Source organism: Sciurus carolinensis, chromosome X (genome assembly GCF_902686445.1).
Source record: "Sciurus carolinensis chromosome X, mSciCar1.2, whole genome shotgun sequence".
In the NCBI taxonomy this organism is placed as follows: Eukaryota; Metazoa; Chordata; class Mammalia; order Rodentia; family Sciuridae; genus Sciurus; species Sciurus carolinensis.
In genome coordinates, this window is record NC_062232.1 from 35,545,230 (window position 1) to 35,555,865 (window position 10,636).

The window sequence follows — 10,636 nt, forward strand, 5'->3', positions numbered from 1 at the left end:
CTGGGTTATCACTGATGCTTGCAATTGCTATGGAAACGGAGTTCATATGCACCTTTCAAAGAGCCTGCCTTAAAACTGGGGGAAAAAAGATGAAGAAAAAGTAGGCTCCTTGGAAGAAGAAGCTATTTAGTACCCAGCATGCATAGGCAGGTTCAGTGATGCAAAAATGCTCTGCCTACACAATGATAAAAACAATTCTTTATATTTCTTAGTAGCTAATAATGAATAACCTTGTATTAGAGAACTGTGTTTATACTAGTAGGGAAGAATGCTTGATGCGGCTTTCCCCCATGCCCACATGTAGACACACACAGATATACACGAACGATTCTCAGTTTTCCCCACACCTTTTACAACCTGCATTCCTAAATCCTCCAAAGTCATCTGTATATGCAGGTTTGGATGCTAAAGCCCCGTGAGTGTAGATGTTGGTTAAGAGCTTGGTCTGTTCACTTCCCCTTAAATGTGTTTGGAATGTTGCTTCCTGTTGCTTATGGACTGAATTTTCTGATTATGAAATGGTAGTGCTAATTTCATCAAGGTTCTTATATAAAGTTGTTTGATGTGCTCCTCCCCAAATATGCATTTTGAAGGCTCCATCCCTTTTTCTCCTTGCCCACATTTCTCCTTAATCACTGAAGTGTGATATTGTGCTGGGGGAAACAATGATGTGAGCATCATCTTGAAGAAATAATTCTCCAAGTTTATCACCCCTCAATTGTAGACCTATGTGTTATTCCCTCTAATGGCCCCATCACCTCCTCATGTGTGTAGTGTTTCATTCCCTCTTCTGTATCCCATCCCCAAGTCTAGCCAAATGTGAGTTGCATCTCCTCTTCTGCTGAGCAGGAACAGATCACCAGGGCTGGGCTCCTTCTGTCTTCACCTTTAGGCAGAAGGAACTTGGAATATAGCAGTCCTCTTCTGAAGAGTGGTGCTTACTCTGCAGCTATCTGGAAGCCACCTCCTTTTGTTCAAATAGATATGTAACCCCAAAACTCCTGTCCCTCTTTGAATACAGGTATCCTCTTCCTTGGCAGGCCTTCATAAACAACATTTCAGGTATCTCCTCCAATTCTTGGATCTCTGTGGTGGTATTCTATTCATCTTTCTCTCCCTGGCTCAGGCATTTGTCCCTGACCTGTGGCTATGCTTAACATATGCTCACTTGTTAGGAGTGTATTTAACAAATATTCTATTTGCATCCAGTGACATATATTTGAGAGATCTTTGTGGTGATGGAATGTTCTGTATCTTGATTGCATTAATATCAATATCATGGATGTTGGATTGTACTATTATTTTGCAATATGTTACCATTGGGGGAAATGGAGTAGGTGGTACACAGGCTTCCTCTGCATTATCTCTTATAACTGTATGTGTATGACTCTACAATTCTCAATTTAAAAAAAGGAAACAAATTTTGGGGGCTTCTGTGTATATTCAGGAACTGTATCACTGATTTTCCATGTTTCTTTCATGAAAAAAATGGAGAAACTCAGTTTATGTCTAAAAACTAATTGGGTCAAACAATAAGCTAACAATAGCAAGTTGTAAGCCAAAATGTTATAGAAGTTTAGTAGTAGAATTTTCTTTCTTATATATAGCCCTCTGATGTTCAATCTATTTTCTCCACACATTGGAAGACTGAATAGACCATGATGTTCAAAATAGAAGTGATACTACTGCAATAAAAGAAAATATTTGAAGGAAAGATTTTCTAATGCCATGACAATCTATGATACATCATAAAGGATTGAGTATGTGCTGGGCCAACAAAACTGAGGCAACAGAAGATAGAGGTTAGGACAGATATGAGAAGGGAGAAATGAAATAAGATTATAATTTTAAAAATTACACCAAATCTGTCTACCTAGTATCTAACAAACCAGGACATTGTTCCAATTGTAACCTGACAGTTCATGATAAAATGGCTACTTTTGATTTTTAAAAAATTCAGTCATTTCCTTCTAAATATTGAATGAATTAAGATGATTTAAATCTTTTTTTTATTTTTACAGACTGCATTTTGATTTGCTGTACACAAATGAGGTACATCTTTTCGTTTCTATGGTTGTACATGATGTAGATTCATACCATTCATGTAATCATACACGTACATAGCGTAATAATGGCTGTCTCATTCCACCATTTTTCATATTCCTGCCCCCTCCTCCCTCTCATTTCCCTCTACATAATCTGAAGTTCCTCCATTCTTCTCTCACCCCCACCACAACCCCCATTTTTAAAGGTACTAAGCTAAGGGAAATCAACAATAAGACTTATATTTTATCTCAATTCAACAGGAATATCATCCTGAAGACAAGTAATTTTCAGCCTAAATATCAACTCAGACAACTTACTGTACCAATTGTATTTGATTTAACAAAATCTTTTCTGTAAAAGCTAGTACATCTACATGTATGATTACACAAATGGTGTGACTCTACATCATGTACAACCAGAGACATGAAAAGTTGTACTCCATTTGTGTACAATGAATCAAAATGCCTTCTGCTGTCATGTAAAACTAAATAGAACAAACAATAAAAATGCTAGTACATCTAGAAGCAAATATAAATTTGTCCCCCTTTAAGCCTTTTACACATTAAACAACTATAGAATACATACACTAATCAGTAGACTTATAAAAGCGATGTGGTTTTGGACTAATGTCAAGATCTGTATTTTCAGCAAAGAATTAAGTGCAAGAATATCAGACAGTCATTTTCCACCAAATCTATTAATCTCTAAGATTACCATTTAATTCTTGTAGCACAATTTAACTGATAAGCAAATCAGTAGTTAAAGCATGAGTTATGAAAGAGAAGCAGCATTGTGATAGTAATTGTGTATCTGACCAACAATCAAGCGGCAGACAAATGTCTTCTAGGCGTTGCATGACTGGGTTTGTAGTTCATCAGTTGTATGAGCTTCTTCTGTAGTAGTCTTTTCTTCATTTGTAAAATGTAGACTTTCTTGGCTTTTATCTTCTTCCGCTTCAGCTTGTAGGTCTTCTGAAATTAATTGTCTAGCTAACTTGATGTTTAGTCCTTCGTTGTAATGAAGCTTTCTTTTCATCTCAAACTGCCGTTGTTTTTCTTCTTTATGGAGAAGATATTTGCTGGTGTGTGCTTCACTGCTGTTTTGCTCTTCCTCCAGGGAATCAGGCCCAAAGGTGTTAGTGGCTGCTAGTTTCTTAGCTAAGGTGTCCGGGGTCATGTCTTCTTTTATTTTGACTTCACAGGTATCTTCCCCATCATCTTGCGCACTGACGCAGAGAGTGCCAGGCTCATTTATCTTCATTAAATCATAGTCTCTGTATGATGAACGGTGCGTCGCCAGAATGTTGGATTCATCCCACCTCTGAGATTTCTTTCGCTGCACCTCCTGGGTAGCACCTCCGGACTGCTGGGCAGGAGATGCTACCGAGGAACTGGTCGAACCTTTGTTTTTCAGTATCCCCTTGATAGTCCGGTGGGAGGTGGTGGAGGCTGCCATGCTTGGCGAGCAAAAGGCTGCGTAAGGTTTGAGCCGCCGAGCAGCCGCCCGCCGCGCTCGGGCTGAAAACAGCAGCCCGAACTATCTGGTCAACAGCTCCTAACACCCTAGTAGCAGTACCATGGCCCGGGCATCACAAAGGATGCCACAAGCCACTTCACAATGCTACCTCCTCCGTCACAGCCGACGTCACTATGGAGGTCACCAGCTCAAGGCACTGAAGGACATCTTTTTATTTATTTATTTTTAACGGAATAAGATAGGAAATATCCTTTTGTGGTTCATGGAAAGGGGAAGCATTGTTTTGGAACTTCACCACACCCTGTCTGGCTACAGGGAAGTTGTGTAAAATGTATGTCTTACTGTCAAAGATTTGAAAGCCACTATTTGTTTGAAAGATGGGAGACCTTGGCTAGAAGGTGATCACTTTTCTTTTCAGATCCCAACTACACCTTCCCCATACACTCACTCTCCTCTCTTTCCTGTTCTTCCTCTCCCACTCTGTCTGAAAGAATGGCCCCCTACATCAGTCACTTTCATCAGCTAGTACCTGAGTATGGTTCTTCATCCCTTCAGATTGCTCACTCTCCAATCCAGTCCTATGATCCTGGCCTAAATATTTCAAGAAATTCTCACTTTATCTCTTCTGACACCACACTATTTCAAGTCACCATCACATTTCACATTGACTACAGTCAAATGGAGCTTCAGTAGCACCTCCTGTAGCCTTCCAATCTCTTACCCAACATCTAGCCACAGTGATCTTCTTAAAGCACCCATCAGATCTTGTCATGTCTTTCAAACCCTTCAATGGCTGCCCATTATCTTTATTATGAGGTTGCAAAGAAGCTGTATCATCTGTTCAGTGTGTGTTCAGTCATCAATTGTAACCTCCTCCCCAAAACTTCTCCCCTCCCTACCTCCAGCTTTCTATTATAGGCTTTCAATTCTGAGAGCATTCATAGTCCAAGAGCCCTTTTCCAGATTCCTCCTGCAGCCTGGAACACGCCTTCTGATTTCAGCTCATTCTTTATTGGTTTATGGTATCCATTTCCACCCCCCAAAGCAGATATTTCTCCCTGTACTTTATAGTATATTCTATTCTCCTTGGCAGCACTTATAATATATTACCTGTATATACTAGATGGCAAATGCCAAGAGGAAAAAGAAATACCAAAGATTTCCTCTGTTGACTGAACTTTAATCAGTTTCTTCTGAGCCCTCTACTCACCTAGGTCCAGTCTTAGGCTTCCCTCGCTGTCCTTACAGAATCCAGTTTGAACAAGAATCCTAATAAGTCAATTTAGTGAAAACCCCCACCCTTAGTGAGATTCCTGGCTCCCGACCATCCTGAATATCTGACCAAATTTCTCATGGCCCAAACTAGATATTTGATCACCTTGGCCTGCCTTAAGCAAGAATCTTATTGGTTCAGTCTAGCAAGAATTCCCCCTTATCCTTGTTAATTTTCCATCTACTAACCCCCACCCTAGTTCTTAACTATAATATGTCTTTTATCATGCTGAAGTTAAGCCCCATTCCTCTGTCCCACTGTAAATCACCACAGTGGTAGGGCCCATACCTATTGTGATAGCCCCCTATTGAACAGAATTTTCCATACTGATTTTGACAAATATTATGAATATTGTTTTCTTTAGCAGTTATGGTGTCAGTGACTTGTTATGATCAGATTCATTGTTGGACTTCTGGACCCCTCAACCAGGACCCCAAATGTATACCCTTAAATCCTTTGTCTTCACTTCTGCCTAATTGATCAGGGATTATTTGGTAAGTCTGATTCCTGAACTAGTGCTCTGGGTAATAATCTGTTGAAGCATAATAAGAATAGATTTTGATTCTTATGATTCTGAATGTACTCTTTGAAGTTAGGTTGGAGTACTGGGTTTCTTTTGAAAGATACCTATCTTGGCAAATTTTCTATTGCTACAACTGAGTACGACAGAATGAGTAATTTATAAAGAATAAGGGTTTATTTGACTCATGGTTCTAAAGGCTGAGAAGTTCAAATTGGGGAGCTGCATAAGATTAGGTCATTCCTGCAGGTGGGGACTCTCTGTAGAACCCCAAAACAGGACAGAGCATCACATGGTAAGACTCAGCATACTAACTCAGGTCTCTCCTCCTTTCCTTGTAAAATCATAGCCTCTTTGGGTGAGGTCACCACCATTATCTCCTCATTTAACCTTAATCACCTCCCAGAGGCCCCATCTCCAAAAACCATAGATTAAGTTTATACCATTTTAATACCTCACAACAATGGTTCAATTTAAACATGAGTTTTGATAGGAACAAACAATAACAATACATGCTGGTCCAGAAGTCTTTCTTCTTGGATTTTTTTTCTGGGTTGGGGGATACATTTACAACTTGACTTCTATAATTGGCCCTGGGATGGAAAATTCTACCTGCTCAAGTGGGAATTTTTTTTTCCCATTTTAATTGGATTGTTTATATTTTGGTTGTCATTGAACTGTAAGTGTTCGTTATAAATTCTGTAGACTACACTCTTATTAAATATACATGATTTGTTTTTTTTAATTTATTTTTATTGTAAACAAATGGGATACATGTTGTTTCTGTTTGTAAATGGAGTAACGGCATACCATTAGTGTAATCATACATTTACATAGGGTAATAATGTTTGATTCATTCAGTTATTTTTTTCTTCCCCCCCACCCATCCCACCCCTCTTATCCCTCTATACAGTCCCTCCTTCCTCCATTCTTGCACCACTCCCACCCCCCATTATGTGCCATCATCCACGTATCAGTGAGATCATTGGTCTTTTGGATTTTTGAGATTGGCTTATCTCACTTAGCATGATATTCTACAATTTCATCCATTTACCTGCAAATGCCATAATTTTTATTATTCTTTATACCTGAGTAATAAACCATTATATATATATACCACAGTTTCTTTATCCATTCATCAATTGAAGGGTATCTAGGTTGGTTCCACAGTCTGGCTATTGTGAATTGAGCAGCTATGAACATTGATGTGGCTGTATCTCTGTAGTATGCTGATTTTAAGTCCTTTGGGTATAGGCCGAGGAGTGGGATAGCTGGGTCAAATGGTGGGTCCATTCCAAGTTTTCTAAGGAATCTCCACACTGCTTTCCAGAGTGGCTGCACTAATTTGGAGCCCCACCAGCAATGTATGAGCGTACCTTTTTCCCCACATCCTAGCCAACACCTATAGTTGCTTGTATTCTTGATAATAACCATTCTAATTGGGGTGAGATGGAATCTTAGGGTAGTTTTGATTTGCATTTCTCTTATTACTAAAGATGGTGAGCATTTTTTCATATGTTTGTTGATTGCTTGTAGATCTTCTTCTGTGAAGTGTCTGTTCATATCCTTAGCCCATTTGTTGATTGGGTTATTTGTATTCTTGGTGTAGAGTTTTTTGAGTTCTTTATAGATTCTGGAGATTAGTGCTCTATCTGAAGTATGATTGGCAAAGATATTCTCCCACTCTGTAGGTTCTCTCTTCGCATTGCTGATACTTTCCTTTGCTGAGAGGAAGCTATTTAGTATGAATCTATCCCAGTTATTCATTCTTTCTTTTATTTCTTGTGCTATGGGAGTCCTGTTAAGGAAGTCTGATCCTACTCTGACATGTTGAAGATTTGGACCTACTTTTTCTTCTATAAGATGCAGGGTCTCTGGTCTGATTTCAAGGTCCTTGATCCATTGTGAGTTGATTTTTGTGCAGGGAGAGAGATAGGGGTTTAGTTTCATTTTGTTGCATATAGATTTCCAGTTTTCCCAGCACCATTTGTTGAAGAGGCTATCTTTTCTCCATTGCATATTTTTGGACCCTTTGTCTAGTATGAGAAAATTGTATTTATTTTGGGTTTGTGTCCGTGTCCTCTATTCTGTACCATTGATCTACCTGTCTATTTTGGTGCCAATACCATGCTGTTTTTGTTACTATTTCTTTGGAGTGTAGTTGAAGTTCTGGTATTGCAATACCCCCTGTTTCGTTCTTCCTGTTAAGGATTGCTTTAGCTATTCTGGGTTTGTTATTCTTCCAGATGAATTTCAAGATTGCTTGCTCTATTTCTGTAAGGTACATCACTGGGATTTTAATTGGAATTGCATTGAATCTGTATAGCTCTTTTGGTAGTATGGCCATTTTGACAATATTAATTCTGCCTATCCAAAAACATGGGAGATCTTTCCATCTTCTAAGGTCTTCCTCAATTTCTTTCTTCAATGTTTTGTAGTTTTCACTGTAGAGATCTTTTACCTCTTTGGTTAGTTTGATTCCCAAGTATTTTATTTTTTTTGAGGCTATTGCAAATGGAGTTGTTTTCCTCATTTCCCTTTCAGCTGTTTCGTCGCTTGCATATAAAATGCTTTAGATTTATGCGTGTTGATTTTATAGCCTGCTATTTTGCTGAATTCATTGATGAGGTCTAGAAGTTTTCTGGGGGAGGTTTTTGGATCCTCTAAATATACAATCATGTCATCAGCAAATAGTGACTGCTTAAGTTCCTCTTTTCCAATTCGTATCCCTTTAATTTCTTTGGTCTGCCTAATTGCTCTGGCTAGAGTTTCGAGGACAATGTTGAATAGAAGTGGTGAAAGAGGACATCCCTGACTTGTTCCCGTTTTTAAAGGGAATGGTTTCAGTTTTTCTCCATTAAGAATGATGTTGGCCATGGGCTTAGCATAAATAGCCTTCACAATGTTCAGGTATGTTCCTACTATCCCTATTTTTTCTAGTGTTTTGAGCATGAAGGGGTGTTGTATTTTGTCGAACGCTTTTTCTGCGTCAATTGAAATAACCATATGATTCTTATCCTTAAGTCTATTGACATGATGGATTACGTTTATTGATTTACGGATGTTAAACCATCCTTGCATTCCAGGGATGAACCCCACTTGATCGTGGTGCACAATTTTCTTAATATGTTTTTGGATACAGTTTGCCAATATTTTGTTAAGGATCTTTGCATCTATATTCATCAAGGATCTTGGTCTAAAATTTTCTTTCCTTGATGTGTCTTTGCCTGGTTTGGGTATGAGGGTGATATTAGCTTCATAGAATGAGTTCGGTAGGGTACCTTCCTTTTCTATTTCCTGGAATACTTTGAGAAGTATTGGAATGAGTTCTTCTTTGAAGGTCTTGTAGAACTCAGCTGAGAATCCATCTGGTCCTGGGCTTTTCTTGGATGGTAGATTTTTAATGGCTTCTTCTATTTCATTGCTTGATATTGATCTGTTTAAATTGTGTATGTCCTCCTGGTTCAGTTTGGGAGGAGCATATGTCTCTAGAAACTTGTCAATGTCTTCGGTAGTTTCTATTTTGTTGGAATATAGATTTTCAAAGTAGCTTCTCATTATGTTCTGTATCTCAGTGGTGTCTGTCGTGATATTTCCTTTTTCATCACGAATTTTAGTAATTTGAGTCTTCTCTCTCCTTCTCTTTGATAGTGTGGCTAAGGGTTTGTCTATTTTGTTTACTTTCTCAAAGAACCAACTTTTTGCTATGTCAATTTTTTGAATACTTTCTTTTGTTTCAATTCATTGATTTCAGCTCTGATTTTAATTATTTCCTGTCTTCTACTACTTTTGCTGTTATTCTGTTCTTCTTTTTCTAGGACTTTGAGCTGTAATGTTAGGTCATTTAGTTGTTGACTTTTCATTCTTCTCTGGAATGCGCTCCATGCAATGAATTTTCCTCTTAGTACCGCTTTCATAGTGTCCCAGAGATTTCGATACGTTGTATCATCATTCTCATTGACCTCTAAGAATTTTTTTTATCTCCTCCCTGATGTTTTCTGTTATCCATGTTTCGTTCAATAGCATATTATTTAGTCTCCAGGTGTTGGAGTAATTTCTGTTTTTTATTTTGTCATTGATTTCTATTCTCAGTTCATTATGATCTAATAGAACACAAGGCAGTATCTCTATTTTTTTTTTTGCATTTCCTAAGAACTGCTTTGTGGCATAACATGTGATCTATTTTCGAGAAGGTTCCATGTGCTGTTGAGAAGAAAGTGAATCTGCTCGTTGATGGATGGAATATTCTACATATGTCTATTAAGTCTAGGTTATTGATTGTGTTATTGAGTTCTATGGTTTCTTTGGTTGGTTTTTGTTTGGAAGATCTATCTAGTGGTGACAGCGGTGCATTATAGTCACCCAGAATTATCGTGTTGTGGTCTATGTGATTCCTGAAATTGAGAAGGATTTGTTTGATGTATAGGGATGCACCATTGTTTGGGGCATAAATATTTACTATCATTATGTCTTCCTGATTTATGGTTCCCTTAAGCAGTATGAAATGTCCTTCTTTATCCCTTCTGACTAACTTTGGCTCAAAGTCCACTTTGTCTGATATAAGGATGGAAACCCCCGCTTTTTTACTGAGTCCCTGTGCGTTGTAGGTTTTTTCCCATCCTTTCACCTTTAGTCTGTGGATGTCTTTTTCTATGAGATGAGTCTCTTGCAGGCAACATATTGTTGGGTCTTTCTTTTTAATCCATTCTGCCAGTCTATGACTTTTGATTGGTGAGTTTAGGCCATTAACATTCAGGGTTATTATTGAGATATGATTTGTATTCCCAGTCATTTGGCTTATTTTTGGTTTTTAAGTTGGTTTGGTTTCTCCTTTGAGTGGTTTTTCTCTACGGTAGTTCCTCCCTTTGCTGACCTCCATTGTTGTTTTTCATTTCCTCCTCATGGAATATTTTGTTGAGAACATTCTGTAGCGCAGGTTTTCTATTTGTAAATTCCTTTAACTTTTGTTTATCATGGAAGGATTTTATTTCATCTTCAAATCTGAAGGTTAGTTTTGCTGGGTATAGGATTCTTGGTTGGCAACGATGTTCTTTCAGAGCTTGAAATACGTTGTTCCAGGCCCTTCTAGCTTTTAGAGTCTGGGTTGAGAAGTCGGCTGCTATCCGCATTGGTCTCCCCCTATATGTAATCTGATGCTTTTCTCTCATGGCCTTCAAAATCCTATCTTTATTTTGAATGTTAGGCATTTTCATTATAATGTGCCTTGGTGTGGATCTGTTGTGATTTTGTGCAATGGTGTTCTGTAAGCCTCTTGTATTTGATTTTCCATTTCATTCTTCAGGTTTGGGAAATTTTCTGAT

The 10,636-nt window shown here is 38.3% G+C and overlaps 1 protein-coding gene across 1 annotated transcript; it reads right to left on the minus strand.

Moving 5' to 3' along the window:
* Window positions 1-2,889: 2,889 nt before the first annotated feature.
* Ppp1r2c (PPP1R2C family member C) lies at window positions 2,890-3,501 on the minus strand. Its single transcript, XM_047535215.1, has one exon. It carries the CDS (start codon window positions 3,499-3,501, stop codon window positions 2,890-2,892), a length of 612 nt encoding a protein of 203 aa, XP_047391171.1.
* Window positions 3,502-10,636: the final 7,135 nt, after the last annotated feature.